Here is a 19,256-nt window from a genome sequence, read left to right as displayed (position 1 = left end):
AAACTCATAAAGACTAAAAAATATACACCATCTTTGCATGAGATATTTCAGTTTTTTTCTGGGTTTGCGTAGTACTTTAATCATAAATAATAGTACTTTAATCATAAATCTCAATGTATTTTTATGGGATTACATAAAAACACAAAATGGCATAATTGAATCAAAAGGTAAAAAAAAAAAAAAAAAAATCAAATAAAAAAGACGCATGAGTTTTAAATCTTTAAACAATATATATAAGAAATATGCAGTGTGTATCTTTGCATTTAGCTTACAAAGAAATATTTCCCAAGGCCATCTCCATGGTGAAACACGGTAGTTGGCTGTGGAGTTGCTAGGGATAACCAAATCTACAAGGCACTGACACAATGTGGCCCAAAAAAAAAAAAAAAAAAAAAAAAAAAAAAAAAAGCACAATTTTCTTTTATTTTGAAATTAGGCAGTGAATTATGTTACATTAAACCCCAAGACTGTACATTGAAGTTTGTGGTGGTGACCTGACAATTTGTACAAGGCATGATAAATATCAGCAAAAGCAAATTGCTAGTAGTTTTCAGTGGAATTGATTTTTACACTTTGAAGACTTTGTCAAAATTTGCATTTGAAGTCTCAACAAAAAGATACTATGTTCTTAAGGATACTAGACAATTACATAATTTATGCAAACAAAATTGTTTTTATTTACAAAGCTAAATTTAATTTAGTTTAAAAAAGGTTATGTGAATTTGACTGCCATTTATTATTTGTAAGCCATGCAAATACCTGCATGCAGCTTGTGGGATATTTCCAATGTACTGGGTTTGCAGATGGTGAACAGTTGTTAAACAGGTTTATACATTTGATGGTGAAATGAAATTTGAACAAACATTCAACAAAAATTAAATTTTTGACACTAGTGAATGTTAGGACAAAAGCATTTTATATAGGTGCACCTACAAGGATTTGTGTGAACTAACATTTGATCTAACAAGCAAAGAGTCTTAATTCATTAGATGATATCAAGTTCTTCTCTTTACAGGCAGAAGAACATTTGGTCGAGATTTGAAGACATAATCTCAGGGATGTCATTACTGCACACTTAGTATTTGTGCTGAAGATGGATTATAAATCTAAGTACCGTACATGAATTCCTCTCTCAATTTGAGAGAGGAATTCATGTTTGTCATTCTGTTTGCTGGCAAACAGAATGACAAAACCTCAACAAAAAAGTAGAAGTTTATTTTGACTTTGTTAATTTGAAAACACTTCATATGTATTTCTATGATGTATTTATTGGTGTAAATGCAAACATCAGCAGAATTTGCATAAAATACCCCCTATCTAATTACAATTAAATATGAGGGATGTTTTAAAAACAGTATCTCAAAAAGCTCACATGTTGCCTTTCTGACAACAAGCTGATTTACTTGCTGTAGTTTTAATCTAAACTTTTACTGCTCATCCCCATGTCAATAAATAAAATAGTTGCAGGATTAAAGAAAACACAAACCCCAACCTTCAGAGTTGTTTAAGAGGTTTTATTGGAGGTTATTTGTATCATATCTGAGGACAAAGAGGAGAGAAGACGGTCAGAACACAGACATAAAAGCTTCAGCTATTTATACCATCATTTTTCAGGTGTTATGCATGTATCGACTAATAAATTTTTTTTAATTTACTCCGTCACCATTCTCATTTAATTAGGTTAAATTAAATTGCAGCTTTCACAAACTTTCTGGACATTTTCAGTCTGCAATAATTCTGCATGTTAGTATACCTTCCACTGGAACTCAAGGATGCTGTGAATTAAATCCATTTTTCCATCGTCAGTGACCAAAGCATCCTTCAACACAAGGACCATCTTGAGGAGAGCATATCTCAGTTGAACACATGAAGTATATCTGAAAGGGAGCCAAATGAAGATCAAGAATGAGTAAATGAAGTATTGCAGAAGAGAAAACCTCATTTGAATTTTAATCTCACTAATAAATAGTCACATACAGGTAATATATATATATATATATATATATATATATATATATATATATATATATATATATATATATATATATATAAAATGAAGATCAAGAATGAGTAAATGAAGTATTGCAGAAGAGAAAACCTCATTTGAATTTTAATCTCACTAATAAATAGTCACATACAGGTAATATATATATAAACTCAGTCAAAGCAACTGTTCATAAGCCATATTGAGGGTTATATTTACAGTGATCGTCTCTGCTCAGCCTTACCTCTTCATCCATATCCTGGAACTCCCCATCAGGAAGAAACTGAAAGGTGCTAATGGTGAAGCGGCGAGTCTGACTCTGAGGAGACGGTGGCGTCGGGTCTGACAGAACTGTCTCTGGTGGGGCTGGGTCCAGAGGGTTGGGGCATCTGGAGAGATGGCATGAGTATTTTAAATACTTTAAAGAAACTACCTGCTCAGATGAGGTTGGATTTAGTCAATGCTGGTTGTTTTTATAGTGTAGATGTTCTAGCATACCCATTGTAAAGCAACACCCACGCTGCTTTTCCAGAGCGGGGGTAGGCCACACAGAAGTGCACCAGCAGCACCAAACTGGGATCTGGGGAGCCGAGGAGGCGCACTTCAAGGTGGAGAGGTTTCCCCAGCAACATGTGCAGAGGCTGGTGATACTGTGGGTAGTAACTGGTGTACTGGGCATCTAATATTAGATGGTAGCATAGGAGGGAAATAATCAGTTCAACAACCAGCATGCATCTACTTTTTTCATGATGCAATCATTCTTTTGTAATTGACCAGTAATGAATCAGTGTAGAATATTGTAGACTGGTTTGATTCGCCATACATTGTTTTTTTTGTTTTGTTTTTGCTAATTCTAAGCTAGTCGTAAAGTCAATTTTTTTTAAATTTTTTTCTTAAAAAGTCCTTTTTATACTCAAACTATTTAAGTAACTTTGTTCAGTGTACTTTCCAGCTTAGGTTTGACTAATAATTTAGATGATAAATACAGCCGAGAATCACTGCCAAGTGTTAAACAGCCCTTTAGTTCAGCATTGACTACAGCTGGGGAGAGCTGCAATCATATTTCGCCAGACAATATATTCAAAGCAACCAAATAGCACTACTAAGACAGACTGCACTTAAACATGAAATACTGTCCTTTCTAATATAACTAGACTGATCCACCTGTGATCTCAAACATTAACAGAACCTTTTGGTTTTGAAAGAAAGACCATTTACCTTTGGCAATCCTGAGCTGGACTCCAAACACCCCCTGAGTATGAACATCAGGACCAAAGGTGGGAGTTTTAACAACGTAGCTCACACTGAGAACTGTTCCTGGCACGTATCTGCACTCTACCAGTAACCTGAAAATAATAGACAAGACTGAAGTCATGGCAAAAACTGTTTAAATCCAACATGTTTTTACAATTTTACTTTTGCAACCAAATGTATTGCAATCAAAATCACAAAGAGTTGTGATCATGTTTGTTAAGAAAACTGAAGATTACTTGCAGTCAGACAGTGTGTGTAACATAGGAGCGCTCAGAGATCAGAACGTAGAAACAGCTGCTAAGGCTTTCTTGTGGCTTTATTGCTCCCCAAGCATTCACTGGAAGCGTTTCAGGAGCAGAGCATCTGTTGTACAGTGTTTCTAACAAAGTTCAGATTTGTTTTGCCAGCAAAGCTAATCACACAGAAAACTGATGCATGTTTGAAGTCGGCTATAAAAACCACTCCACTTAATATTTCAGAATTTGTTCATTTCAAAGATGTGCATCTCATAGAACTGATGCCAAATTGCATTTCATTTTTATGTTAAAATAAGACTGACCTTTGTAATGACTTCTGGTTAGCATGACATTTTTACAATTGGAGTATCTAAAATTAAGATTGTTTTATTAGTTTGAATTTATTTGCTTACTTTTCCTTCAAACTTAAACTTCTGTAGATTTATTACACAGTACAAAAGAAAAAAAAAATCGTGTCTTATTTTTAATTGACTGCAGCTATAACCCAAAATCCAGCTGGTCAGTGGAATTGCAATATCTAATTTCCTGACAAATGCAATTTGTATTGTACTACAACTATGTCACCTTGCTGAAGAGCATGTCCATTACATTCACTGAATACTTTCCGAGATTGTTGTTCTTAGCCGAGCTAAAGTCACTTTGATGTGTCTGGTTCACAAATAACACAATAACGGTGACAGTTTTCGCCCATATCCCCGATACATTTGTGTGATGGCTCTTACAGCTCTGACTCCACCAACCTTGTGAAGCTTTTCAGAACTCTTGAATGAGCTTTGCTTCACAATCGTCTGATGGGTGCAGTCATCTTGTGCACGTTCTCTGTACAACACATTTTCCTTCAACTGAACTTTCCAATAATATGCTTGCATACAGCAAGTGTTAATGACAGTCTGCTGGTTAACTGTTGAGCAGCAATCCTGATTGTTTAGGGAATAATATAAAATTTTGTATGAAACATAATTTTAGTTATTCTTAGGTAATATTCAATCTTATGAGAAACTAAATGCTGTATGCTGTATTTTCATTGAATCATAAATACAAATTTGAACATATTAACATGTCCCAATGAAGTTGTATAGTTCATTTCAAGGACTTCTTCTCCTTGAATTTAACCAAAATAAAGTTAAAATATTTTTGGAATTTATATAGACACACTTGTAATTAAATAACATCTACAGTCAAGAAAGAATAAAATCGGGGAGAAAAACTTAAAACCACAAATTATGTGCATGTTGACGACGCAACATGATCTTTCAGTGGAACGATGCAAGCAAACAAGGTGCATGAGGTTAAACAGATAAAGCAGTTTAGCAGTGCTTCACTAAGACTAATACAGGCAGGATATAAAAGCGTTCGCTGACCTGACAGGTGAATCTCTTGTGATGGTGCCATAGTTAAGGCTGACAGTTTGTATTGTGTTAATAATCTCTACCATGTAGACGACAGTCTTCCCCACCACCTGTCAGGACAGAAGGAAAATGCTGGTAACAAAAATAAACATCCTGTGTTGCAATATGTTTAATGGAATTGCTATATATTTTTCTGATGCTCAACAAATACAAAAAATAAAAGCTTTAAAACTTTCATGTTTTAAGCTAAAAACTAACACAGGGTTAGGACTACCAAAATTATTTGTATTTGCAAATAACAGATTGAGAATTTGTGTGTTGTGTGTGTGCACGCTTCATAAGGCTGTGATTTAAAGCATTAATTTCATATTTAACTAATTACATAGATTTAAAATGTAAACATTTTTAGCACAATTAATTACTTTTATTCGAATCAGAAATTTCTGAAAAGGCTTATGCTTATTCTCAGATGTGTGTTTTTTTTTTAAGGGAACACCTCAAACACACTGCTTCCTTGTCTGGCTGCATTAAAAATAGATGGCAGCCAAGATTTCAAGTCTGGTTCATCCTTTGGTTCAATTCCCAGATGCCTGAAAGTTTCTATGTTAGTTTGTTGAGTTGTATGTAAGCATAAGCGCCATGGAAGTGTCCTGCAATGACAGGAGTCAGGAAGGAGATGGAGCTGAACGGGTTTTAGCTCTAAATGAGACAGTGATGAGTTTTCTGAAATTCCTGTCTGCAGTCTTTTCTACTTTGGGGGCTTTTCTGTCTGAAGTTATTCTGCTTTAAACTGAGTAGCAGCATAAATTCTGATTTGACGTTTTGATCAGCCAAACATAATTGTATTTGCAGTTAGTGGACGTTTTCGTTACGGTTTTGAAATATCCTTGATGGCCTAATGATTATTGTAGGAGATGGCCGTCGGTACTGTTGCTGGTGCTCGACGTTCCAGAACATTAAGGCATCCAGGAGGACATGGACCCACTACGGATTACTGTTCTATGTTTCAAGACTGTTTATCCATAAAAAGATGTTTAATCAAGCAAAGGTTTGTGTAGTGTTTGCAGTTTTTCAGTTGTGGATTTTTTTGCCAGGAGCTGGAAAATATGGATTCAACTTGGGAGGTTCTAGTGCTCAAAGAAATGTGGACCTGGAAAGGCTACATTTTCTTTAAAACAGACTCTCAGCTGTTTTAAAACACAGGAGAACGTCCTAAACAAACATGAAGGCTGACACTTTTGGGATCATAGCAATGGATTAAGGATTGAGTCATCCAAATGGACAGAATAGATTTGGGGTTTTTTATCATGTTTTTGTGGGAGTAATTCTATAAGGATGTGTAGATTAGATTTTAAAGGCTCATCTTGATATGATTTTGGTGTTGAGTTTCTAACAAAACACGCTTCAGTGACTGCTCTGCATTGCTGACTGAATATGATGTGATTTTGTCTGTTGGGTGTAATTGTCTTGTGAGCTTTCACTATAGAAACATCAACAGATTTGAATGTTTTTGTGCTGTCAGTTTATCTCAAATCTGCTTCAAATTAACTGGTTATGTAGGTAAACATAAGATTGTTGCTTTGAATGGCACTTGGCCAAAGTCTTCTCTAACCTGTTAAAAACGTTTTTCAGAATTTTATGTTTTTCCAATAAATTGTTCAGCTGCCATAAAATGTGATTATAAAAGGGCAGAAAAATGGCTTTTATATTGTAAATTCAAAATGGATACCAAATGTACCCCACATAAGTGATCATCATTACATGCTTGCAGGGCATTTTGCAATAATGTGGTTCTCACTTTTATGCTCTTAAGTTTCTGCTTGCAGTATATAACTGCAATTTTAAACTCCCTGCGTATGTTTTTTTTTTTTTTTTTTCTGGGTATAAATCAGGATTAACTGTAGATGAGCTTCAAACATTATCTTTACCGTTTTTGGCATAGTTTCACTGAAAGGTGAAATATCAAAAAGTAGTGATTGTCTTATGCATTTTTATTTTTTTGGAAATACACGTGATAAAGCTCAAGACCTTTTCTTTTAATTATTATTAAATGTATAAATCCTAACTGGGACACATTTCACCTACCCCACATTACCGCTAGGTTCTGTTGGATTTAATGTTGAGGAAAAAAAGGAAATTGCTGCAAGCCTTTTTACACATAAGGCCTGGTTCCAGCTGTATATAGTAAAATAAAAAATATATTCACAAACTGAATTAGTTAAAATGTCTTTGGCTTATCCCTGAGAATCTGACCATAATGACGTTTATTTCCAACCCATTCTTCGATATTTTGACATGATTTATGATTCTCACCACTCTGCGTGTCCCACAGCCATCCATTGGGATTTTGAACAATGCATACTCAGGGGTCACCCTCTGAGGTCTGCAGGTGGAGTTGCTGGCAGCGACCAGCAGCGCAGTAGAAAGAGGGGGGTCCGTGAGGGAGGCGGGCACAGAGAAGATCATGTGGCGGTCAATAGTGCACTCTGGAGGGATGAACAAAGACACACAAACAGATACACATTCACAGTTACGAAAAGGTCACATGAACAAAAGGTCAGAAATCTCAGGAGCCAATTGATAACAAGACCCAAGATTCTTCCAGTCGTTCTGTGTAGCTGCCGGCTTAAATCATGCTGCGCCTGCCCTGAATATGCTCCTTCACACGTCCGGCAGCTATAGTACCTTTCTGTACTCAAACAGCTCGACTGCACTTAGCTAAGTGGCGTGAAAATGCCAGTAGGGGTACAGAGTGCAGCTTACCATCCATTGGGTAGTAGCAGGCAGGGGGGTGCTTGTTGAAGCAGCAGCCCATGGAGAGGCACTGTGTCTCGGACATAGAGCTGGATCCGCAGGGGAGGCGGTATTCGCTGTGAAGGTTGCACTCTGAGGGGCAGCACGACAAATGTCAGGAACACAGCTGAAATAACAGACGGGCCTGGACAAACTGAACAGCCTTCTAGAGAGTTAAAATCTACCTACCATGCTCAGACCTTGGGATCACAAGCGGACAGGAGACCTTTGCCTCCTTTTTTCCACTCCGAGTTGTGTAGAGGATGCTAATGATGTACATTTTATCCTTTTCAACAGAAATACAGTCATACAAAGAGTTAATATGCACATAAAATAGTCACAAAATGTCATGTGCTCAGTGTGAAATCTGAATCAATACTTGCCTGCACGCTCATATGACAGTGTGAATGTAACTGGAGAAACAAATGGATTTTGCCATCGTTGGCCTCTCTTGCATAATATTCACATTCTTTAGGCACTTCAGCAAGACTCATCTGGTTCCCATTGGTGTCTTAAAAGCATATGTGAAAAACTCACAATAAGATATTTCAGTGTAGACCTTAAAGAGAACAATTACAGCTCTGCAGAGGGAGGCAGAAATCCCCAGTCACAATAAAAAAAGCTAAGCTTTACCCCCCGCTCCCATTCACTGCACAGCAGAGCCTCTGAACCCTCTGAACTCGTGCAGAAATGATGGCTACCATATGCACCTGGTGTGTAGAAAAGCAGACACACACCTTTAAGAACTATTTCTGAAATGGGTCCAGGAGGAAGCACGACCTTCATCTGCTGGAAGGAGCAGAAGACTTCGGTCCTTGTGGCAATGGATGGACCTGACTCGTCCTCAGTGGCGCTCGGAGCGGTAGGGAAAATCCACGGAGTTGCTTCTAGAGGATCTGGGGGACTCTGATATGGGCACTGTAAATACAGAGTCCTATTCTGCCAAGTGGAGAAATCCCAATAACTTATGGGTAGAGAAATGGTTGTGGGAGTCTGAGGAGCAAGAGAGAAATTGATACAAAAGTAGTAAGTGCAACCACACAAAATTTATAGATAATGTGTTTTTAAAAACAAGTGAATTTACCTAAACTTGCAAAAACATTGTATTCTTGACAGCTAAGATGCATGGAACATGAAAAAAGATAAGACCCTACAGTCCACAAATGCCTATAATCCGTGATAAATTTATCTGAACATGAATTATTAAGCTAAAATGCTGCTCTGTGTAGATAAACAGAAATTGAGACCTTATAGAGCAGAACGAAGAAATAAAGAAAAGATATAGATCACTCGAGTTTTATCAAACTAAACGCTCAAAATACTGTGCAACCTTGGAACCGATTACATTTTTTAATACTTCTCCAGCTTTTTCCTATAATAAATCCTAAAAGTTGTGGTGTGTGATTCAAAATTCATCCAGATCATGTGCCCTTTCATACCTAAAGTGCTGTAGTTTTACAGAAAAACTACATTACTGCAAAGAGTTTAAAAGGATCAGAGAGAAGGATAATCTTTACTGACAATAAGCAAACTTTATGTAAACATGAACACCAAGACAAACTCTGTAAACACACACTAGCAGCACACAGAGAAATTAAACAGTCGTCTGACCTGTAACTGGCTGTGGCAGGCCGGCAGAGGAGAGTGGAGGATTAAGCCGTGGCCTGCAGTCGCCTGCAACATGTAGCCACAGAACGGAGACACGCTGGAGAGCGACTGCCATGACATAAATGGGTCTGAGGAAAGTAGTGATGCAGTTAAAGACTTTTGATATTTAGAATCAATATACTGCTTTAAAACTCATTTTCAAATGTAAACTCAGATTCTGCATTTAGATTTGATGCCTCTGAGAGAAAAAAAACAAAAACAAAGAAGAAGAAACACACTGAGGAGAAAAAAAAAAAAAGTCAGATGGGGAAAAAGTATAAATTCTGGAAAAACATATTTTGTCCATACTTTTTTGTTGTCGTTGCCCCATTCTTATCCAGAACAATAAAAACACTTAAGTCAAACTGCAGACTTTTTCCAGACTCAGGAGGAACTATCAGGAACAAAATTTTAGCAGTTTTACACCTTAGCTTTTTAAGAACATTATATCCTTTGTTACCTAGAACTCCCTCATGCTGGAATACAAAACATATGACAAGTGATAAGGAGCCACATTTTTCTTTGAGAAAATCTTTTCTGTTTACACAAATACTGACCTCTGACATGGATGGATTCCGGGTCAGCATAGGGCAGGAAAGCAGCCATACTGTCCTTCAGGCACTGTACATGGGGTTCCTGAGGGGTGATCCAGTTTGGGGCTGCAGTGGGAGAAGGAATCTTCGGATATTGGGGTGAAAAGGGATAAAAAGGGAGTTTAGGGTGGTATGTTTGGTAGAATATGTGAGGACTGGCTGCCGGTTTCTCAGGCTCCTTTTGGACTGGTGGCAGATATGGAGGCAGCTGAAAGTGAAAAGGAATTTGGACAGGAAATTGGCTGGAAGGATGCCCAAGACTATCGGGGGTGTCAACCGGTGGAGTAGCAGCAGGATGTAAAGCAGAGTAAGAAAATACTGGATGGTAGTAGAACATGGGTGGATAAAATGAATTGGTTTGATGCTGTGGGATTAACGGCTGTTTTGGTGGAAAAGAAGGACGAGGAATAGGAGCTGGAGCTTGGGTCACTGGTGTTGCCGTGGATACAGGATGATCAGGTTTCTGATGATAGTACTGAGGATAATATGGTCCCACTAGAGACTTGGAGTGGTCTTCAGCTGCTGCAATCACTTCCTGGTAATAGAATGGCGGGTAGGGATAGAAGACAGACGGGTGGTCAGGAAATTGAAAAACCTGATGTTCTGAAGGATCTTTCAGGTGAAAATGTGGAGGGAAGTACTGCAGATAGCTGCCTAAAGAATACAATAACTTTTCAGATCCAGCTGGGCTCTGGACGAGCTGTGGCATAGACTCAGGGAAGCGGACAGTGGTGGGCTGAGGTGGATGAGGGATCTCTAGGTGATGGGGGACAACTAGAGGTATTTGGTGGAACTGGAAACCAGAAGAGAAGTGGTGCTGGTAGAGTGGGTTCTGCATCAACTGCTCCTTGACTAGGGCTCGATGAGGAGGAGGGAGAGTGGTAGTGGGGACAAGGTGGGATGGAGGTGGCAAGTATGGAAACAAAAGGTCACCGGGAAACTGAGGAGGATACTGAGGCAAGGATGGAGAATAGGGAAACTGAGGGCTGACTGGGCAGGAGAGAACATACTGCAAACCACCCAACATGAGCCGAAGCTGCAGACTATCCTGTGGGGAAAAAAACCCCAAAAACATATTAACCTCATGTTATTCACTGGTGAGAATACAGGTGCAGTCTTCAACTAAATGAGCAAACTTACATCAGTTGTGATACAAGGAGCACTGTGGGAGATAAGGTAGGTCAACTCCCGGGCCTCGGAGTCAACTAGGAATGCACACCTTTTAGACACAAAAGGATCCTTTGCTCCATCCACTGCCAAACAGATTAACATTTCTATTACCGATACAATCAGGGATTGGAAACTGAATTTTGGGCACTTCCTTACCACTTATGAGTTTTTGACTCAAACCTCTTGTAATTTCATGTTCAACTTTAGAAAAACTAGTCACTCCTGTGTTTGTTAATCAGTTTTGAAATCGTCCATCCAGAACTGTTGATATTTCTTTGTTAGAAATAGAACTCCTGCCACATACAGATTTATTCTACTTTTGACTTTTTGTCAGACTAAAATATTTCAAACAAACTTGAGTAAATCATTAAGTACAAAATCCAATTCTCAAAAATTTAAATGCAACAAAGGCTATCCTAAAAATCCTGGCACAACTTGGAAAAACAACATTTCAAAGTGAACCACAATGAACACTGTGGAAACTATCCAAGAGTTCACAAAGGTACCAGAACAATGTCCAACATACTCCAGATCTGGGCCAAAAATTCCCAGGCAAAAACCGCTGAAAACCACAGCCTGGTTTCACATTCTCCAAACATCTTAATGAGCCACAAGACAAATATTCTATTGACTATGAAGGCACAAAAAAATAAGAATTTTTCTGCATTTGGGCAACGCAACAAGATTTAAGAACAGGCAGGTCCACCTGGCCTAGTCAAAGCACACTTGCTGCTTTGACTATTGATTGAGATGTTGTGGCTTTACCTTAAACAGTACGTTTACACCAAGAACAACCCTCCAGAATTAAAACAAGTCACCAGAGTGTCAAAATTCCTGTCCAGTCATGTAAAACACTGACTTTCATTTACATTGCATCAACTTGGTGTTGACACAAACAATTCAGGGACATTTTTTAATGCACAATGCCACATTGAATAATTGTGTTTCTTAATAAACAAAACCATTCAATAAACTACTTGGAAACAGACAACTAGATATTCAAAAATAAATTTGTACCTGGGAAAATATGTATTCACAGCACACAAAAAAAAGACAGCTGAAAAAAAAAAAAAATGTTTTTTGCCCCACCGGTCAGTCTGCCAAGTAAATTCTGAGCAGATACAGTATAAATAGAACTAGAAAACCGCAAAAACTGGCCTTCAATGAGATATATATATATATATTCACATTCATATATATAACTCTTAGCAAGGTCACCAAGACCGGGATTGTAACACCTGATGTGGCTACAGAGTAACATCAGGCTCTGTAGCCAATGATTGCAGACTACTGTGATCTGGGAGAGTTGCACAATCAGTTGTTGTGAAATAAAAATCACTTACCCATCTTTAATAAATTAGCATTTTCTCTGTGCAGGCTAAACCAAACATTTTAGACTGGGATCTTACAATCTGAATTTTACTGTATTTATTTTCAGTCATTTTCAACCTTTCCATACACAAGCCAAAGAAGAAGAAAAAACACACTGCTGAAAAGAGATAATTACAGTATATTAGTACAAAAATAGATAAATATGTACATTTGTAGCAATGAAAAATCCACTAATCTGCAGCTTGAGATTGTATTTGTTTTTAGTTTTATGATGTGCCGGTAGCCTACATACCAATGACATCAAGCACAGGTATTCTATGCTCCTGCCCTTGGATCTTCACTGCCATGCCATAGTCAGAGCAGAAGACAAAGGGAGCCGACAAGGAGTACATGGGAATAGCCGTGGATATCATCACGGGGCAGGACAACTTCAGTGGGCTCCCCAACCACAGCATGGGCAGCACGTAGCTGCCATTCTGAAATATAGCATAAATACTTAAATAAGACAGCGTGACACAGGTATACTATAACTAAAAACAACAACACTTTTGATCCTGACACCTCTTTAACAATATAGCAGCCATCATATGGCACCATCATCTCCAAGTCCGTCCATGATGCCTTCACTGAGTAGCCACAGTACGAAGGTAGCTCAAAGATGGAGATGGGAGAGGCCCTGTCTGGAAAAAGATGTTTAAAGATTATGAATAGAAAGGATTTAGAAAGACTTCAGGAAAAAGGGACTTAATACAGTGCTTAGTTCATCCCTCAGAAATGGTCATATACACTTCAAGTTCAAAATTGGTGCAGGATAGTTCAGCTATCAGGCAGAATAGGAAATCACTATCATCACAATTACCACCATTAACTTATGAATCTTTCTGCTTTGTGCATGCTCTTTGAGGTAAACACAGCAACTCTACAATGCTTCCAATCAACTAATGAGATGTTTGCAGCATGAACTGAGCCTTACTTCTGTCAACTTGCAGGTGGATGAAGCCTCTACCGGACAAATTTAAGGTCATGACATCGTCAGCACACTCCACCAGAGGTCTCATGGCCTCCCATTCAGAGAAATATGGGTTAGAGTCAGATGACAGGCCGGAAACCTTCCCCTGAATTTCAGAGAAACCTGAAGAATACAGAAAAATATCTCCAGATTAATGTCAAAATGTCTAAATATATTAAATGCTTGCACTGATGATGTATATTATTTTTTACTTCTTGAAGATGCAAACATTAAACTTAAATGCAATTTAGAAACCTCACCTCATGCAACTGAACCATATTCAGGTGCAAAATGTGATTCGGGCACATGAACAGTTATTGCACCGGTAGGGTGGGTTCAGTAATAAATACATCAAAGGAGCTAGTGATTAGGGCGTTGGCAATGAGGCCTTCCTAATAATTGAAGTTCACCCCAACAGACAGTCTGAATAAAAGTGGAAACACCCAAAAATATGCTGAATTATAAGTGTTCCAAGCTATGTCAAAAAACATTTTGCCATTCATTATTAAGAATATGAACAATTCTTAGTGTGCCATTCTTTAAAAAGAAAATGTAAATAAAATCGTTTTATTGACGCTAATTTCCAATGAGAAACTAATGCAGTTGATGTAAATTTCATGCGTGTTAATTTTATATATTCTTATTTATGTCATGCGATGTCTGTAAAAGGGCTGACTTTCTTCTGGGTTTAATTCATTAAAATACTTCCGTACAATACAGTTTCCCCACAGTTGTATTTACAATGTGAAGCACTCTGGTCAACTTTGGTTGTTTTCAGCAGTGTAAATAAATTTTACCTCACCTGTAAAATCAGCTTGATAACCATCTTCAGAGTATGGAGCAAAGGGTCTTCCTTCTTCCTTGACATTACCAGTGGTCCAGGTGGGGCTAATGAGGGCTAACCTGTCGCTAGTTTGATCAAGTTCTGGTGTCCTGACACCTGGGTGTGGATTTGCAGGATGCTTAATGTCTAGCTGGGGCTCCAGGAGTTCCGACAGGATGGATAAATTCCGACTAGGGGTCCATATAACCTGCTTAACCGTATACGGCTGTACTTGCTGACCGTCTTCAGGCCTCTTTTCCCAGGCTAAGGCTGACTCTCCTCGCTTGGTGGTCGAATCATCTTCCCTTTGTGCTAAACTAACCGAACCAGTTAATTGAAAAGAATAGAAAAGAACAATCAGCAGTATTAAAAATAAACGTATTTTTCTTATTAGCTCGCAAGACATCGCCGGTTTGAAGAAGCGTTTTCCTGACACGCACACTCACGAGTCACCTGAACACGAGGCAATTAATTAGGAGTCATCAAGCACCAGCCAATTAAAGAGCAGCAAGACGTCACAAAGCATGGAAACTAAAAGAAAGCTTCTGCTGCGGAGTGATTGAGATTTTTTTTTAATTTTTTTTATTTTTTATTTTTTTACGATGTCTTGTCAGTATAAATTCTAAAATGAATTGGATCAATTTTACTCTGATAAATTGTTTGAATTTAATAAAAATAAAACAGGTGTGACAATTTGCTTCATTTTTTTAATGTACATATTTGAATCAACACTTCTAAACAGTGATGTAAATGTACCAGCCGAATGATTCTTAAATAAATAACTTTAATTCAATTTTTCAAAATATACTTACATCTTGAAACACAATTTTTAAGATCATTATATTCAAACTTGTTAAGAAGAAAAAAAATTCTAAGGCCCACAAATACTTTTAACTCTGCAATCTTGGCCTGGGAGTTCATAAAATTTTGCATTAATTCTGAAGCTTAGTACCTTTATTGTATTATTTTAAATGAAGGTGACTAAATGCAAAACATAGCAGTCACTAAATCTTAATTGGTGGTTGGTCTTCATGAAGCTGTCAGCAGATGCTTCCTAAATATGATTATTTTCTCTGATCCAGGCTCAGCAGTGGATCCAGATTAAAAATAAATAAATAATAATAATAAAACCTTTGTGCATTTAGGCCTGGAAACCTCTCCAACAGTTACCAGTGGATATAGGGACTAGCCCCCTTAATTTCCTGCAAGGACAGGCAGCTATAGAAAACAGATGAATTAGTGCATTTATGTGCCCTTGGTGAGTCATATCTTTTTGTCCTGAAAAAAGGTGCAGAAATACTTTTAATGTCAGAAATCTGCTTGCAGGGGTTGAGTGCAGATGAAAGTCAAGTTTGCTCCTTAACAAATCCAGCAAGAAATATGGAGACTACAACTGTTTGCTTAATTTGTTTGCTTGAGGAAAAGAAGGACACTGATATAAACTGAGAGCACGGGAAAGGGATAGGAGAACTGTTGAAAATGAAGGGAAACTGTGGGCATGCTCCACTAGCAAAGCCTACAACATTAGAGGATATCAGCAACCTCTTGGTTCTTTCCCAGTATCGCTGTTTGATATAACACCAGACTGACTGTTGTCCAAATAACACAAAATGTTACCAACTCCAGTTCCAGATGCATTCCACTTTTATTGGTTAACATTTTGGCCCTAGCAGCTTGCGCAACTCTTCAGAAGCATTACCTGATTTGAGCCCACCCACCCCGTCTTTGTCTCTCAGAAAACAAACCCTCTCTACGTCTAACATCAAATCATGTCATGTTCACTAAGTTGTCGGTCTGTTCATGCCGACAACTTACTGTCACTTCACTCTACTGTCAACAATAGAGGAAAAGAGTGAAACACAGCTAAAGAGGAAGTGAATGCATCTGCACCCTTCCCGGCTCAGACAGAATAAAGCAGCCATTGTAGTACTCAGAGCAGAACTTCATCAGTCCAGGCCAGTTTCTCTGAGAGATCACCGGCTGTCAGATAGCCGCGCTCCTCAAGAAGCCACTCTGTGACAGTTTGTTTCATCCAAGATGGACGGTGTTTAAATTCTGCCAACTAATCCCATAATATCTGACTTTACTTCACCCATGCTGGTAAAATAATAGCTGTCTAGCAATATCCATTTTGATTATGTGTATTTGAATGAAATGTGTATTTGAATAAAATGCAATGTGTGAGCAGTAGAATATTCCACAAACAGAATATTGAGATGAATGAAGTCCTTTCTGTTACTGAGAGTAAATATAAAGTATTTACTACTCATTCCTCAGGCTGGCATAAAAAAAAATCTGATTAACTTTAGATTTCACTGATGTTAGAGTACCAGAATTTTATGAATGCTAGAGACAGGGTACATTTCATTTTACAGGCCTCTTATGATGTTAGTGAGTGAAAAACAATGAGATTATATAAAATGAGGAGAAAAGTACTGAACATTGCAAATGAATAGTTCCCACAGTTTCACTTGCATAATAATCATATCACCAATAACTATGGGCCCCAAAAAATATTAGCTAATCATGTCGTACATTGCGCTCTCCAGTAATATGATTTCTGATGTTTGTTGTTTGATGCAGAAGACAGTGTTAAAGAAAATCACCAAGATGTTCTGGTAAAGTCAATAAGAAAACTACTTAAATGTTTAATTCCAACTTATTCTGCAAAATATTGTTGAACTATAAATAATGGGTTGCTTTTGTTAAAGTTTCCTGGATAGACTACTCACAACCTGCATTCTATTTGCAGTGGATGCAAATGAAAAAAACATTAACATCACTTAATAAAAGGGTTTTTCATCACAACCTGCATCCATGTTATTACATATCACTTAATTTCCTAATTCTGTGCAGCCCTTATGTGTAACACAGGGAACACAGAGTTAAATCCAAGTTTCCATATTCAGTAGACCAGAAAACTGGTTACTTTTCCAATATATAAACCTTTTTTTTTCAGTTTGAAGACAGACAAAGCCAAAAAAAATAAAAACAGGAAAAATTGCCTTCAGGTTTTCAACTTTCTGGCTTGGTGCTCATGGGGTAAACAGAGATGTTCCAAAACAATGAGAAATGCTGGCCAGCTCAGAGGCAAGGGACATAATAACTGTCATTCTCTGTCTAAGACAATGATTCTCTCATTTAATGGAGACCTTCAGAGAAGACTAGGAGACACCAGCATTGAGGAATGTTCTTACAGCTACAGACTTGCAACTATAAATTTAGACCGCTGACACTCTTAGACACTTTATGACTTTGCAAGAACAAACTTTAATGCATTTTATTAGAATTTTAGGAAGACAGTTCCAACGAAGTGCATTATTGCTCTTACAGGTCCCGTGCTGTAACCTGCCACAGATGTTTTGCAAAGGGATCTCCATATATGGTGCTGCTCTGTAGCATCTGCAATTAACAAAATTATTGCATGGGGTAGGAAGTTGGGCCTCAGAGACAGGTTTTCTGTAAGACAATTCTTGCTGCAGATGTAAATATTCAGACTGAGGGGTATTATCCAATTGAAAACATAACAAACAGCTTGATGAATCATAATTTTTAACCCTCTAGTACAGGGGTGGGCACTCCTGGTCCTCGAGGGTCGGTGTCCTGCAACTTTTAGATGTATCTCTACTTGAACACACTTGAGTCAAATAATAAGGTCATTAGCAGGACTCTGGAGAACCTGACTGCACTTAGGAGGTGATTCAGCTGTTGGATTCAAGCGTGTTGGACCAAGGAGACATCTAAGAGTTGCAGGACACCGGCCCTCCAGGACCAGGAGTCCCCACCCCCGCTCTAGTATATGGAGATGCTTTTCTTGAGCAGGCACAGGGAGCGCTGGTTTGAGTTATAGGAAGATGGATCAAGATCCACAATAATCTGAAGGTCGTAATAAGAAAATATCAAATGCAAAATAATAAAAAGAAAAATCAAGAGATATGAATAACTTTACAAGGAACTGAACCTCTTTATCTTGACATCATGAAAAGCAGAAAATTTGGTGACCTGCTGGGCCTGTTTATATTCAAAACACATCACTCTGTGTGTGAAAAAATAAGATATTAAACATTCGGTCAAAGCAAAGCTCTGATGAGAACTGTGCAGACATTTTGTCATAGTTCAATGCTACGACAGTGAATCCCGAGGTTCAATTGCAGTGTTTCTCACAGATGAGCCTGTTGATACCTTTGATGAACTTATAAATGTGGTTCTGGCATAAAGCAATCAACATACTGTAGCTGCTGAACATTTATAAAGCTCATGAATGCATGAAAAATTCCATAGGCTGAGCAGCTCACAGTCATAGTTTTAATCCTTTGAAAATATTTTTAATTTAGCAAGAACACACCCACTGATACTTTGGATGTTTTGGATCATCCAAATTCTCTCAAACTCACAAGTAACCAGAACTGGTGTTCCACTGAAACATGTTCTTACAGGGATTCTCTAATCTCAAGAATTTCACAGAGGTTCATGCATATTTTCTTTTATAACCCTTTAATAACACAACATTAGAAGATAATTTGCATGAATTTATGTGGCTATTTACACTAAACTTGGCCTTAATGCAAAAATGAACTGTAAAAAGAATGGATTGAACTGAAATTGATCTCTTCTTCATAAGAGGGAACTCCATGAGGTAAAATGTTGAAGCAAAATGTACTATTTGTGTACTGGTGTTTAGTGAAAAATAATTTTGAAAATGTAAAACAGAAAGGCCTTTCTTCCAGGAATAAGTTATTAATGAGTTCCTATTGGGGTTGCCATGGTTTCAGGAGCCAAAACTTAGTCTGGGTCAACTTTTTGGAAGAGAAATTTTGTCATTCGGTAACTTCACGATTTCAGTCTTTTCAGATCTCAGATGTTGTTGGTAGTTAGAAGATTGCTTTCTTCATCAGATATATGTCAACTTTATGCAAACCCTTAAAAGGTTGTCCACCATTACAACCTACTTACTTTAACTATGACCACAAAGCTATATCATCATGACATCAAAAATAAAGCAGTTAAATAAAAAAAAAAAACATTACTTACATCAGGTTTCAGCA

General features: G+C 37.7%; 1 protein-coding gene across 1 annotated transcript; it reads right to left on the bottom strand.

Annotated features, from left to right (window-relative positions):
- Nucleotides 1-1,493: 1,493 nt before the first annotated feature.
- Nucleotides 1,494-14,712, bottom strand: si:ch73-90k17.1. Its single transcript, XM_044114703.1, has 18 exons — nucleotides 14,191-14,712; nucleotides 13,353-13,511; nucleotides 12,941-13,059; nucleotides 12,672-12,855; nucleotides 11,018-11,130; nucleotides 9,842-10,925; nucleotides 9,249-9,373; nucleotides 8,375-8,630; nucleotides 8,021-8,148; nucleotides 7,827-7,923; nucleotides 7,608-7,730; nucleotides 7,158-7,330; nucleotides 4,857-4,954; nucleotides 3,203-3,330; nucleotides 2,483-2,663; nucleotides 2,229-2,373; nucleotides 1,754-1,877; nucleotides 1,494-1,539 (listed from the first exon to the last, which is right to left on the bottom strand). The coding sequence occupies exons 1-17, from the start codon at nucleotides 14,615-14,617 to the stop codon at nucleotides 1,803-1,805; spliced, it is 3,615 nt and encodes a 1,204-aa protein (XP_043970638.1). The 5' UTR covers nucleotides 14,618-14,712; the 3' UTR covers nucleotides 1,494-1,539; nucleotides 1,754-1,802.
- Between the last annotated feature and the right edge of the window lie 4,544 nt (nucleotides 14,713-19,256).

The sequence above is a fragment of the Gambusia affinis genome, linkage group LG04 (genome assembly GCF_019740435.1).
Source record: "Gambusia affinis linkage group LG04, SWU_Gaff_1.0, whole genome shotgun sequence".
Classification (NCBI taxonomy): domain Eukaryota; kingdom Metazoa; phylum Chordata; class Actinopteri; order Cyprinodontiformes; family Poeciliidae; genus Gambusia; species Gambusia affinis.
This window is presented reverse-complemented; position numbering and strand designations above follow the sequence as displayed.

Coding starts and splice junctions, on each gene's coding strand:
- si:ch73-90k17.1 (XM_044114703.1), bottom strand. CDS start 14,617: ATGTCTTGCGAGCTAATAAGAAAAATACGTTTATTTTTAATACTGCTG. Junction 10,926..11,017: donor CTCCTTGTATCACAACTGAT/GTAAGTTTGCTC, acceptor TTTTCCCCACAG/GATAGTCTGCAGCTTCGGCT. Junction 2,664..3,202: donor CCAGCTCAGGATTGCCAAAG/GTAAATGGTCTT, acceptor ATCTAATATTAG/ATGCCCAGTACACCAGTTAC.